This window comes from Centropristis striata, chromosome 23, assembly GCF_030273125.1.
Source record: "Centropristis striata isolate RG_2023a ecotype Rhode Island chromosome 23, C.striata_1.0, whole genome shotgun sequence".
Taxonomy (NCBI): domain Eukaryota; kingdom Metazoa; phylum Chordata; class Actinopteri; order Perciformes; family Serranidae; genus Centropristis; species Centropristis striata.
In genome coordinates, this window is record NC_081539.1 from 28,286,316 (window position 1) to 28,301,055 (window position 14,740).

A 14,740-nucleotide genomic window follows, 5' to 3' on the forward strand; every position below is an offset into this window, starting at 1 on the left:
TAATTAAATTGCTGAATATAATACTATTTAAAAAATATTTATTTCCTGAATAATTACTATAATGTTCATTTTCATATGATAAAGGTAATCTTTTAGGCTAAACCACTTCAACCTAACTTTGTTTTGTTGGCTCAGCACAATTAATTCATGTACTGCACTATATTAAAAAGTAGTTGTAACCACCCTATTAAATAAAGTAACTCTTAATTATGTCATACATGTTTAAATGGCCCAAGAAAATCACGTTAGTATGTTACAATTACCCTTACAAATCTAGTTGGACTGACCTGGTAATTAAGTAACAGTAACGCGAATACATCATGTTGACCCAACATATTTTTATATTTTGTTCACTCAACAAAACTGTTTCTTGCTAAATTAAAGCATTTTATTTAGGTGGAAATTATTTCCATAATTTTATTTCGTTCTGGGAACAAGTTATTTTTTGAGTGTAACATGGTGGACTTACGATGTTGTAGTCGTTGATCATTTCCTCCATCTCTGTGTTGGTGTTGAGTTTGTCCACCAGCTGGAAATACAAAGTACAATGAAGCTCCATATCAGTAGTTCATGTTAGCACAGTCCGTTATAAAAGCATTTAATGCTGTTTAAACGCCTCATTTCACTTCAGGCAAGGAGAGAAAAGGGGTCCTAATATTTGTTCAGTTGGTTGTTTGTAATATTCAGGATATGGGAACCAAATATTATTTTTCTGTGTTTACCCACTGAAAATAATTATAGACAAGCACTGAAACTTTCAGTTTACAGTTATTTACCATATTATAGTCAGCAAGCTGGCCTTGTAGATCCTTTATCTCTGCAGCCAGGACTTCAGCTCTGAAGGGGGAAGGAAACAAAAAAAATTAAGTTTGGATTTTTATAGGCCATTCTATAGTTTATCCTATCACAAGGGCCCTAATAGTCTTATGCAATTTAGTAATGATATGGAGCCAACAGACATGTCCTAGCTGGAGAAGAAAGTTAGCTGTTTTTGTTATTGCATAAATCTTATTTTTTGTACACAGCATGCATTTAAGAGCCATTTTTTTTTCTTTTAATTTAGGTTAGAAGTTGAGGATGAGGTTTTATTTTTTTGCCTGAGGCCATGGTTCAGAGCGGTCCAAAACAGGTCCCTTTTTTCCTTGTCAGTGAGTGCATCTTCTATTATTTAGGAATATTGAAGACTGTGGAATGCAGTAGGCCCAAATAAGTTGAAGAACATGGTGTTTTTGTATTACTTAATGTACAGCGTCAGCTCCAACTTGTAAAAACACCACTCACCTTTTCTCGTAGGAGAGATAAACAGAATTCTCCTGGTTGTAGTTGTCAATCTCTTTATGCAGTTTGCTGGTCTCAGTGGTTAACTCGTTAATCTTACTCCTGAAAGCACAATAACAACATCAACACTCACTTTGAAATGTTAAAATTGACCAGTGTGTACCAACAGGATGTTTAAGAAGGGTTGCCCTGCTGGTAACACTTGTTGCATTGTGTAAAATAATAACAAATGAGGGTATAGCATGTTTTAGTTGGGGACAGTAGGACTAATCGTAGCATTGGTTACCTAAGAAGGCCCAAGTAGTAGGACTTATCCAGAATCTGTCTCTGAGGTCCTTTAGGGGAAGAAGAAGGGAGGAGAAAGAAAAGGTGAGACTTGCAATGATATGATTAGATAGATAGATAGATAGATAGATAGATAGATAGATAGATAGATAGATAGATAGATAGATAGATAGATAGATAGACTTTATTTATCCCAAGCTGGGAAATTACAGTGTAGCAGCAGCATTACACACAGAGACAATAACAACACAATTAAATAATTAAATAAAAAGAACAACCTAGGCATACTTCAAGCAATAAAATATAAAAATACAATAAAATACAATAAAATGTAATGTAAAAATACAAATAAAGTGTCTAAAAAAGGAGTATGTATTAAGGAGTAGAATTCCAGTGCAGAATAAATATGAATATGCAGTATAAAAATGTTGGTGCTATGAAACAAATAAGGTGCAATGAACAGTGTGCATAAAAAACACATAAAGTGCATAACGACGGTATGTAATGAACCAGGCTATTACTTGTTATTGTACAGTGTGATGGCATGTCCCACTGCCAGTACACTGTGCAGGTACCTTGGGGCATTAAACATGCCCCAAGGTACCTGCCCTAACATTAAACCATAAAATACATCTAACAATCTAACATCATCTACATCTAACAATGTAAAAACGTTCAGCTGAAGTCACTTCAGACTCACCTTTCATGCCTGTCTTCATACCACTGAGCCCCTGTTGGGTCACAGGCCTGTCAGTCACTTTGATCTGTGCTGAAAGGACTCCAGGGGTGGCGACGGGGACACCGCCCCTCATGCCAGGATGACCACTTGTACCTGGGACCATCTGGATTGAAAATGAAAGAATTAAACTCCATCAAAATTATACCAGACCATTCATACGAAATACATTAGCGTTAAAGGCTACAGCTGGTTACAAACAGCTGAACAACTAAAGCCAGTCCCATATGCTGATGTGATAAAATGCTGCCTTTGTAAATCAGATGCTAATAACATCCAGATTACAAGCAATAACCTTAATTTACTTAAAGTAGTTTGTTTGAGAGATACATTTGCTAACAGGTAAACAAAGCTACAAAAATTGGGTTGTTGGTAGGATGCTACAGAGGGAGGTCAAATTGCGATAAGAGAAAAAGATAACAGAGAAAAATACGTCTTAACATGTTCTCCTTATATATTGTTTTCCTCTCCAGGCAGTGCCTTCGCTATACATGAAAACTATAGTACTCTGTCCTTATCATGAGTTTGGTTTAAATGCAATGATTTAAAACTGAAACACACATATACAATCTAAAAAAACTGTTTTACAGCATTAAAAATGCAGTTATTTTCATTCAGATCCACCTTTCTATAAACTATATCTGTGGACAAGCACTGATTCTACTGATTTAACCATGGTGAATTTGTGTTCACATCTGCTGCTTCATAAAACATGTCGATCTAATATGTAAAAAGTGGTCATCAGAGGCAAGGGTACTGAGAGATACTTTGGGGCTTTTGTAACTTTGCTACAGTCACATGATCATATTACCTAGAATAGCAAAGTACCCAACATACCCACAAGAAGAGTATGTGTACATCATAGCTAAAAAGCATCCAAGCTGCTTGACTTACCCCAGTTGCAACACGGATAGCTGTAGGAGGAGGTCGCACAGCTGTTGGGGGTCTCCCAGCACCAGGGACCACAGATCCACTGCGGCTCATAGGACGGCCAATGCTGGACGGAGGCCGCTGACTCGCCATAATGCCTAAAGTCAGTGAAAATATTGACAATAACAAATCAAATATGTGTTGCTAACATTTGCTTGATGACAGCAGAGAAGAGGACAGAGTGACTGGACGTTTGTTGGTTTGAATCCTGAAGCAGACATTTGTCTAAGCCATAGCGCAGAAAGAAAGAAAGAAAGAAAGAGGTTAAGGTGACATTTTTTTTCCTGGTTACACAAATCCCATGATAGAAACTGACAAAAAAGGAGAAGAACCTTTTCAAATGTTTTCAGATATAGGACTGTTGATTTTGATTTTTGACGTCACTCGTCTGACACTATCTTTTGTAAAGCCTGCATTTAGAAGTGCTTTCATAATTCTTTGACTTTATTTTAAGAACAACTATATTAAATTTGGGCAAACGCAGCCACACAACAATGGCTTGCGCCACTGAGTCCTGTCACATCCAGAAGTACTCGGACGACACTGCTATTGTGGCGTGTATCAGGAATGGACAGGAATCTGAATATAGGGATCTGATAAAAGCCTTCAGTGACTGGAGTCACAAGAACTATCTCCTACTGAACACCTCAAAGACTAAGGAAATGATCAGAGATTTCTGCAGGCTCAAGCCCCCCCTTCAGCCAAGTGCCAAGTTATAAGTATCTAGGTGTTTAACTGGATAATAAGTTGGACTGGTCCCTAAACACAGACGCTCTCTACAAAAAGGGAAAGAGCCGCCTCTTTTTCTTCTTGAAGCTCAGATCTCTGAACATCTGTAGTAAGATGCTGCAGATGTTTTATCAGTCTGTGGTGGTAGTGTGTTGTTTTATGCTGCAGTCTGCTGGGGAGGCAGCATCACACACAGAGATGAAGGCGGTTGGACAGACTGGTCTAAAGAGCTGGTTCTGTGGTTGGAGCCATGTTGGACACACTGGAGGAGGTGGTGGAGAGATGACCTGTCAACATGTTCCAGTCCATCCTGAAATACCCAGATCATCCGCTACACAAAACCTTTATGGACCAAAAAAAAAGCAGTGGACGGCCCCTCTCTCTCTGTTGCAGGACAGAGAGATACAACAGATCCTTCTCTCCTCCAGCCATCAGGCTGTCTCATTCTAACAGAGGTTCTACCAGACTAACTGCATGTCATATATATGTCATATCATATATATACACATATATGATAAATATAGTACTTTTGATTTGATTTTGATTGATTTCAGAGTACAGTCCCCAACGTTAGCGTTAGCAATGCATGACTAAGTTAACTATTCTCTGTAATAAATATTGTGTACAGGTGAACTCGCTAAACTCGGTCGTTTTGAACTTGCTGCACGTTAGCCATTTTGTTTCCAAACCATTAGAATTAGCCATGGTGATATCACAGATAAGCTAGCGAATGTTTCGTACCTTTAACTTAATTCCTTCTTCGTCGTTTTGTCGACAGTCAAATGTAATGTCTGTGTAATGTCCAGCCGAAGCGGCCTGTCAGTTAGGCAGTTAAATTACTTATAGGGAAATGTCAACTAACGTTAAGTTGAAACGCTATCTAGCTAGAAAGTTAGCAACTCGGGATGATGTTGACGTTACCTTGGTAACTTCTTCTTCGTTTGCTTTTTCCTTCTTCTTCTTCTTTTGAGTTTTATTGGCGGTTGGCAGACCAACGTACAGGTGCATTACCGCCACCTACTGGACTGAAGTGTGAAACAGTAGATTGACAGGAAAATAAGGTAATACTGATAAAAAAAAAATATATATATATATATATATAAAAAAGTAATAATAATAAAATTAAGATATATAAAATATTAAACGGGAAAAGGGGGGGGGGCAACAGTGTAAATAATAGCAGTTTACATACAATCATAAATAATTAAATACATAACTAAATTCTCTCTATAAGTCCTGTTTCCCTCAGGTAATTATTTAATAGGGGCTTGTTTTCTTTGCGTGATTCTTTCCCAAGAAGGCGTGAGATGGCTATCTCCTCCTTTGGGTTCCTACTCTTGACTCCGCCCTCTTCTTCTTCTTCTTCTTCTTCTTCTTCGTGTTTTATGGCGCATTGTAATACCAGCTTTAAGGTGCATACCGCCACCTATCGTACCGGAATATGTAGAGCAGGGACAGTTTTACATTATTTACATCAAAACAAAATAAGGCAAAGAATAAAGAAGTAATTTTAAAACAATTAAAGTAATAAAAGGGAAAGGGGGGCATTAAAAGACATTACCATGATTACTCACATTAAGATAATCATATTTGGAATTACCACTTTTCTTGGAATGTATGTTTGAATATACAAATGAGGCATTAACTTATTACATATGTGCTAGTTTGCATGAATTTCCATAACAGAAATATGAACATTGGATAAAGTCAGGTTCAAAATCACTGTTTCATTTTCTTGACAAATAGTCACAAAGGTTATTACAGAGAGAATTGTAGGGATCTCTTATTTTTTTTAATCACACCACAAAACAGAAAATTCTTTCAACAGCAATAAAAAAAAATGAAAGTGATATTTTTAGAAATAAATGAATGAAAGGCCTGTGAGTCAATGTATTAAACAATGTCATTACTTTTTTCTGTATCTAAATTAAGAAAATACATGGCTGTGTTTTGTGTGTCCCCACAGCCTCACCTTTGAAATCTAAATTCTGCCGCTGAAACAGAAGAAAGTCAAACACAAGCAACAGTTTTAGTCCATTTTATTTCATGTTCAATAATTGCATCACTAATTAAGTAATCACATAAACATTTTTTTAAACCAAAATGCACAGGTCATGAAGGTCATCAGGTCATAAAAGTATAACAGACTGCAGTCACAATATTTGGTCAGAGGTTTTGTGAAAAGATCAATTTCTTAAAGCTTAATACCGAAATATTTGTTTGAACAGGAAATATAAAAACTGTTATTGTGGATTTTTTTTTTTAAATACAGTAAATTGTGATAAAGGAACATTTCATATAAAGAAAGGACTTAAAACACATTTGACATAGAATCATATTTAGAAATGTATGTTCAGTATGTGGATTCACTAGATCAGGGGTGTCAAACTCAAATACACAATGGGCCAAAATGTAAAACTTGAATAAAATCGCGGGCCAACATTGAAAAAATAAACCTTTTAATATATACCAAACATGTTTTGCTTTAACATTAAATATGGAACCAGCAACGCTTATAAACATACAATATATAACTAAATAGTGCAGACAAGCAAAATCAAATTTCAAATAAAAAACACATCAATGTCATTAATTTACAATAATAATATAATAATTTGGTATTGCCTCGCGGGCCAAATAAAATTACACTGCGGGCCAAATTTGGCCCGCGGGCCAGAGTTTGACACCCCTGCACTAGATCATATATTTCCCTTCTTTTCTTTAAATTGTAGCAGATAAGTCAAGGCCAACTGCTCATAGCTACCTCACACAAGAGCCATGTAATGTTTTTTCTCTTAAAATGTGAAGTTAGCAATTGTTTTAGCAGGAAAAATAAAAAGACTTAAAGTTAAAAATAAAAGTGTAGAACTGTGCTGAAGAGATATGTTTAAAATTTGTATGAAGAAAAAAAAAACACAAGTTTTAAATAATCTAATTGTGGAAACATTTCCAAACTGACATACACAATATAGATTCACAAGATCATCATGATGTTCCCGCATCTTTATCAAAGAAACAGTCACATAAGTCAAGGCCAACTAGTCAAAGCTGCCTTAGAAAAGAGAAAGGGGCTTTTTTTTTCTTTTTCACTGTCAAGAAAACAGGGGCTGATGCAGAGAAAACTCTTGTGGGAATTACAGGAGGACCAGTTTCTAACGATCAGGTCAACATGCTTGCATCAGCAGTTCCTTTAGCTCCAGATCAGCCCCAGATGTTCACAGAGGAAGGGGTCGGCCTCACAGAGGAACTCGATCATCTCTGAACTGGCAGCTTCACCTTTCTTCCTCACTGTGTCGATAACAAAACGAGCTTTGTCTCTATTGTTTTGCATCACATCTGCAGACTCCCTCTCAGAATCAGCCATCACCTTTTTCTCCAGCAGTTTGTCCAGCAGACTTTTGAGAACAGCTCCTGATATCCCATCGATGAAGCGGCTCCGTATGTCCAACAGCCTCTCACTAGCAGGGAGATTCAGAGCGCTCTGTCTACAGGACCTTCTTACTCCAGTGAAAGAAAGACAGACTCGTCTTTCCCAGACGCTGTCAGAGCTGTTGGTCTTCATCAAACGCAGCTTCATGTGTTTCATCACTGTTTCCCAAAACACCTGGAATGATGGGAAGTAGTTGTCATAAGACCCCTCATCAAATTCTGCCTCTGTTGGCTGAACCAGAACTGAGTCGTCTTCAGGACAAGTGGACAGAGAGTATTCCTGCTTCGGGAGCAGTTTACAGTGTGGGGATGTCTCCATGTAGCTCTCATCTCCAACTAACTTCTTCCTGGTCCGCAGCACGTCCTGCAGCACCACGTTCCTCGGGAGCAACAACACATTGAGGAGGGATTCAAGATCCGGATCAGCTGGAGGCCTGTAGAACAGCAGAACCAGCGCTCGGACCGGCTCAGGTGGCGAGTCTTCATCCTTCACATTACCGAAAGCTGAAAAGCCTGTGATGTTTATAACGACATGAGTTTCTGTTATCTTATCAGGGCCCATAAACTCGATACCCTCATCGTTCACATGAGCAACTGATAAGAAATCACATCCGCCTGTGGAGCGGATCTCACAGTGTGGGAGGTGGAGCTGACACACAGACCGCTGCACACATGTGATGTCAAACAGGGGTCCTGCAGGCTTCTTGTGATGCTGGGCCAGGAGCCTCCTGTTCCAAGGGACAGTCCTGTAAACCACGTCCCCTTCTCCCTGCATGTGAAACACCAGGCCTGTCACTCTGCACTGGTACAGGCCTGGGCCGGAGCTCTGGAACCTGTAGGCTTCATTGTCTTCATCAGCAGTGAGATCAGGTGTAAACTCCTCACAGCTGGTTCTTAACAGCATGTCAGGCAGGCTCTCAGCTCGTGTAAAGGTCCTGCTCTTTGCACAGGTTATTTGACTCAGTGAAGGCGTGCTGTGAGAGCGAGACAGGCAGCTGGAGCTTCTTCTTCTACAACCAGGATGTGGGGAGATTTGGTCACTGTCACCTCCTGGCTCAAATGAATCTTCTGCTCTGCTTCCTTCAGTGCTGACAGCTGCGTACTGGATGACTGTAGGTCTGCTTTGTGGACATGGAGGGCCAGAAACAGTCAGATCTCTGGACTGAGAGCAGGTGGCTGTACTGACAGTGGAAGTAGAGAAAGTTAAGCTGGGGACGCTATCATCTGTGTCTTTTCTGTTTTGAACATCAGTGTAAGGATCTGATAAAGGAGGGGAATGAACCCGTCTATATTTACGAGTTTTATGGGGAGCGCAGCCAGCCCAGAGGCTAGCACACTCAACTGGTTCTTCTCCTCTGTGATAACATGCAACAGAGTCTGAATCATCTTCATCGCTGGTGGAGAGCTGAAGGTTGGAAGGACCAGCTGCTGCATGCAGCTCCATTTCCCTGCTTTTATCTCGACTGATTCCTGGTGTAGAATCTTCTGCAGAGGGGTGGTTTTTCATTATTCTTGTTTCTGTACGTGGAGCAGCAGGAGGTTGATCTGACATGAAGTCAGGGGGGTCAGTGGTAGAACCAAAACCAAAGGAATATTTCTTATATCTATATGTTCTCTTTCTTTTGACACCTTTGCAATTAGAGTATTGCTTCTTTTTTATGGATTTTAGAGGAGAAGACTTTACTGATGGAGGACCATAAACCAATTGATTGTGTACTTTAACCTCAGTATGAGGGTCAACTGGCTTGGGGTCTGTGTCAGGAACAAACTGAGAACTGCTTGTTGACATGGAGTCTGTGCCAAATTCATATACGCATTTATGGCGAACAATATCAAGCCGCTCAGACATACTCTCAGACATATCTCCTAAAGTACCACATACAATAATGCGTGCAGGAGGTTTGGGTTGGGGTTGAGGTTGAGTACTAGCCTCATCAGAGGACGAGGGAGAACTATCTCTGCAGATCCTGGACTCTGGAGCTCTCCTGATACTTCTGGCTGCCCTGCTGAAACATGATTCTTCTCTTTCTCTTTGTTCCATTTTGCTGCGTTCAGGTTTCACAGTCAGTCAGTGGGGCTCAATGAGCAACAGAAGCCTGGAGATGAATCAGAATCAGAATCACTTTTATTGTCACTGTACCTGGGTACAATGAGATTAATAAACACCATCAAGTCAGTGCGAGAGACAATGTCTCAGAAATAATAATAATAATATACAAATAATATACAAACAGACATAAGGACATAAGGTGCACACTTTGAATTGCAGCAGTGAAAAATAATGAGGCTGTTGGCGTTCTGTAATATTTAAATGCAGCTCTATTACTTGAGTATTTCTACACTGTAATATTAATACTTTTGGTTCTGTGAAATTATGATAATACAAGATCTGTCAGGACTGTTTCTTAAGGTTTTTTTCCCTTTTTTGTTTACTATAAACAATTAAAACACACAATAATTACAATAAAAACCGATGATAGTCTTTTCAGTGTTCTCTGGTAAATGCACAAAGACGTCATAAGGGATGCACAACACAACATAAAGAGGAGAGGAAGTGAACTGGGATCAGACATATTAAAATATATTTTCCTCAGCAGGGTTTTGAAATAAAGCAAAATGATTAAACTGTTCAGATGTATTCATTTAAAGGCAGTGGAAAGAATGTACAGATATTATACTTTAGTAAAATAGTGATACCACAGTGTAGAAAGATTTAAGACCTTGTTGAGTACACCAGTTGTACTTTCCCCGAGTTGTTGATGGAGCAGAGAGAGAGCAGACGAGGAGACGGTGGAAGAGTCAAATGAAAACACTTTATTGTTTTCTTTAAGCGCAGTTCATGAAGTGCGGAGCTCAGTTCAATACATACATCAACCGGTACATAAGAAAAGGCTGCTCGTTGTCTAGCGTGGTCTTGTTAATATAGCATGCTTCGCTGTGTCTCCTCCTACTCAGTTAGGGTGTTGTTTTTTGTCTATTTTCCTATGTGTCTGCATGTTTATCTCAAAGTAAGGTTTTGATCAACTACTTCTTAGTCTTGTAATTTTCCACTGTCATGTCTTATCACTTACAGTATCACTTACAGTATGCTTTTCAAGAGTTGAGTTCCTGTTTTGTCTGGTGTGCCCAAAAGGTCATCTCGAGTTGGGTTCCTCTTTATCTGGTGTGGCCAAAAGGCCATCTCGAGTTCACCCTCTAACTTCCTATAAGACTTATAGATATGAATCTATGTGTGTGTGTGCCTGTGTTTGCAACATGTGAGATGTGTTATGTGCTCATTACAAAATCATTTCTTAATACTTCTTCTATTCACTCAAGCTTATATTACCTTTAATGCTGTTTGGTTAATGCTGCCCTTTTAATGGTTAATGCTGCCCTTTTAATGCTTCCGATTATTTTTCTTATAGTAGCTTATTTACAATCCCACAACCTGTATCCACATTTATTCACTGAGTTCAATCCTATGGTTCAATCATGTGATTCTGTTTAGTTCTTCTTCCTTTTTAACACATTTCACTTCCTGTAAAATTCCCTAGTTGAGTCAACAAAATATTATAAACAGGCCACACCATGAAATGCTCAGTTTCATGAACTGGTTGATTATAAAGTTGTAAAGCATTTAACTGTGGATTTCTATATGATCATTTCATGTTTGAATGGTACATAGATTCTGTAAAATAAACCAAACGTATGTGTTTCCATGTGCAAGAACTCCCTCTTTCTCATTTTGTAGTCTGAGATCGGCGTAAACATTTACTGACCAAGTGTTGTAAACCCACTGTGTCAACAGTCTATAATAATTCCACCACACATATCCTGTCCAACACCATGATTTAAATAGTTATTCTGCACTTTAACCCATTGAAGCCTGGAAAGCGGATACGTCGTTTTGTAGTATTTGTATAAGCTCTCAAATACGTTTTGAATTTCATTTCTATCTGCTACAGAGGCTGAAAAATCTATTATTTAGTAGGAAGCGTTGACACTTCTGTTGAATTTCCAGAAAAACTTCAGGTTTTAGGGGCTTATTTTTTAAAATCGCCCAGAGGTTTTACAGGCGTTTTAGGTGTCAATGGGTTAAGGACCTCACCTGCACTATCACTTATCACCTATTTATCATATTAAAACATTGAAAATGACAAGAAAGACACATTATAGTAGATCATGTTTTTTCTGCTGCAATATGTAAAGAGAAATAAAGTATAGTTTCATTTTCAGTATCATTATAAACTAAAAGTATGACATTCAGAGTGAATCTGGTGGTGTGGACATTTTTAGCATGAGGAAAAAGTGTCTTAACTTCTTGTTATTATATGGGTCAGTTTGCGTGTGAGTAATTTATTCAAAATCCTAAATGTTTTCCCCTTCATAACTGAAACTAGCCTATATTATATTATATACATAACCGCGTTAACAGCCACAGTGACACCTTGTTGCTGATCCCACACCTGAGGCACTTAAAAGCTCATTTTTCCTGCCTCCACCCCGGAGATCACCACGTCCACCTCGCGCGCAGTGGCAGTAAGTTTGTCGTGCCAAAAAGTGATAGCCTGCCAGAATCTGATTTCTGGCCGCGGGAGAGCGCACGGCAGCCCGTTGAGCGGTGGATCTTTACATTATGAAGTTCATGAATGAGATCAAGTCATATTTAGGCAGAAATAACCTCTCAGTAACTATACTATGCCTTCAATCAGTTTTTGCGAGGTGAAAACTGACTGAAAACTGCAACACACATCCAAACATGGGAAGCAAACGCTATGTAGGGATCAGATCAGATAAAAAACAATGCAGAGTCACGAGGATCATTGCAAAAGTTATCATATCTTTATTGAAACCCCACCAATAAATCATATTCATTATTGTCTAACTTCCAAAGACAGGGCTAAACAAAGTCATCAGACATACCAAGCAAATAGACGTGTCTATCACGTAGTTGCCATGTCTGATTTCGCTACAAACTACACTTCTTTTGCCCACAGTTGTAATAATTACGCAACAAGAAACGTTAAACTTTCGAAGCCACATGCCTTTGCTATAATTACATTATAATACAGTTGTGTGTATCTGCATATTAAGACCGTTTAATCCAGAGAAAAGCAGACGTGTTTACGCTACCGCTCAACGGGCTGCCGTGCGCGCTCCCGCGGGCAGAAATCAGATTCTGGCAGGCTATCACTTTTTGGCACGACACCGGCGATTTATAGTCATTTGCATGTCATTTGCGTATTCATTTTGGGGAGGGGCCGGGGCGTGGCTGGTGGCTCGTGCATGTGCGCTCAGTTCCACGCTGGTTGGGATGTATCAAGGAAAGGTGCGCTGAACCTGGCGTAAGCACAGTTTGATACATGTGGAGGTGAGTTTGCGTACGTACTTTCCTAGTTTTGGGAGTACGCCATCTTTCAGTATGAAAGCTACGCACTCTTTGATACATCAGGCCCCTGGTCACCAGATGGTGGATCTCCCACCTGTAGGCGACTCGTCCCCACCAGAGATGATCCAATGAGGGCGGTGTCTTCCGCCAACTTCAAGAGCTTGATGGACTGATGACTGCAGGTGCAGCTGTTGGTGTACTGGGAGAAGAGCAGAGGAGAAAGAACGCAGTCTTGAGGGGATTCAGTGCTGATGGTCCGGGAGTCAGAGCAGTGGCGGTTCTACACAGGGGCCTACAGGGGCCACTGCCCCTGTGAAGAAGCCCGTGGCCCCTGTGTCAAATTAATAATAAAATGATCAATTTATAACGATGAACGACAGAACAATTATTACCTATTTTTTGTTCAAACAATATCTGATTGTACACAAAATGAACCCAGAATGTGTACATTGTTTACTAGTTTAATTGTGCAATAAAAGCTTAAAAAGATAATTCTCACTGTACTGCACTTTCAAAAAAAAAAAGTAATTGTGCACAAAAAGGAGAAATGTCATTGTTGTACAAAAATAGTTGTTATTGTTGGTAAGTCTCATTGTTTCAATCAATGTATTTGTATCTTCCAAATATACTTAAATGAGATTTTTAAATAAGCTAAAATAAAGGTTTTGGATGCTTAAATACCATCTTTGCCGTTTCTTAATGTGCCCCTCTGATTAAACACTGGCCCCTGCTTGGCCCCCACAGTAAAACTGGTCTAGAACCGCCACTGAGTCAGAGGCAACTTTCCCCAGCTTCACCTGCTGCCTCCTATCAGACAGGAAGTCTGTGATCCACCTGCAGTTGGAGTCAGGAGTCAGCTGGGAGAGCTGGCAGTGGCTGTATCCCAATTGTTCTGACTCCTGTCAGTGTCTAAATAATGTTTAGTGGCCCCCTAGTGGTGTGTCAGGGTTTTTGCGCATGTAAGGTCTGGCTTGAGAAGTGGCCTACATAACACACGCAGGCTGTGCTCCACCAGGTTGTTGTCTAGGCCTTGGAGTAGATCCATCAGTAAGTATGGCTTTTTGTTAGCTCATTTAAGTTGTTAAAAGTGAATTAAAGTTACAACCTTTTATGTTTAGTTGGTAAAATAGTGCTTACAATGCAAATGCTAACAGGTTCGTAGCTATTAACATAGGCGGATTCAATTCATTGTCAGGCCTCATTCATGTTATATGTTATGTTTATGTGTGAATCATTATCACCATTTACTGTGTTTACACTGTTACTTACCTGTAAGAGCATACTGTAAAAAGATGTGTGTATGCCTTATGTAATATTGTGTTGTACTTACCCGGTTTATAACCTGAAAGGAAAGAAGAAAAGTGTGACCAGTGTTGTTGCATATTTAATTTCAAATGTAACATTTTGTGTATTTTCATTGTGTTGCAGTTTTACAAAAAAGTCTCAGAAGATTTCAGTAAATCGCTCTCAACCTGGAATCACGCCTACTGGGTCTTTCTTGTTAGCTATCTGTCTACAAATACAGCTCACGTATTAGCCAGGACAGAATACCAATGTCAAGGAAGGATCCTCAAACGGCTGAATTTGAAGGATTCTATGTCATCCACATCTATGTCGTCCTTCTTTTGCCCAAATGCGCAGTATGAATTTAGATATTTAAGTATTTCAAGTTTAGTCTGAATGTTATCACATAACTCACAAAACAAAGTTCAAAGTCACGCAAAAACAATATGCACAAACAAATACCTGTATATTTAGCTAAAAATAATAATAAACGTCATCTTGATACATTGCCAGTTAAGTTAATTGATGCCGTCTCAGTGGCTAAAGTTATTGTTAATTAATTCATATGCATCAGATGATGATGTACTATGTGCAAAGTATACGTAGCTATGCCATTCAGAAAGTTATACATGGGTTAACAGGGACCGACAGTTCGCTATTGTCCTTTATTGTTATTTATATTTAAAAAACTGTTATTG

The 14,740-nt window shown here is 39.1% G+C and overlaps 1 protein-coding gene across 1 annotated transcript in view; it reads right to left on the minus strand.

The window, feature by feature from the left end:
* Positions 1–4,907, minus strand: part of ift74 (intraflagellar transport 74) — a 28,061-nt gene extending 23,154 nt beyond the window's left edge. Inside the window, exons 1-7 of the mRNA XM_059327376.1 lie at positions 4,700–4,907; positions 3,194–3,327; positions 2,264–2,405; positions 1,565–1,613; positions 1,282–1,380; positions 777–837; positions 470–529 (exon numbers count right to left, since the gene is read on the minus strand). Of these exons, the coding sequence (XP_059183359.1) occupies positions 470–529; positions 777–837; positions 1,282–1,380; positions 1,565–1,613; positions 2,264–2,405; positions 3,194–3,322 (540 nt within the window). The 5' untranslated portion in view covers positions 3,323–3,327; positions 4,700–4,907. The remainder of the gene's footprint in view (positions 1–469; positions 530–776; positions 838–1,281; positions 1,381–1,564; positions 1,614–2,263; positions 2,406–3,193; positions 3,328–4,699) is intronic.
* Positions 4,908–14,740: the final 9,833 nt, after the last annotated feature.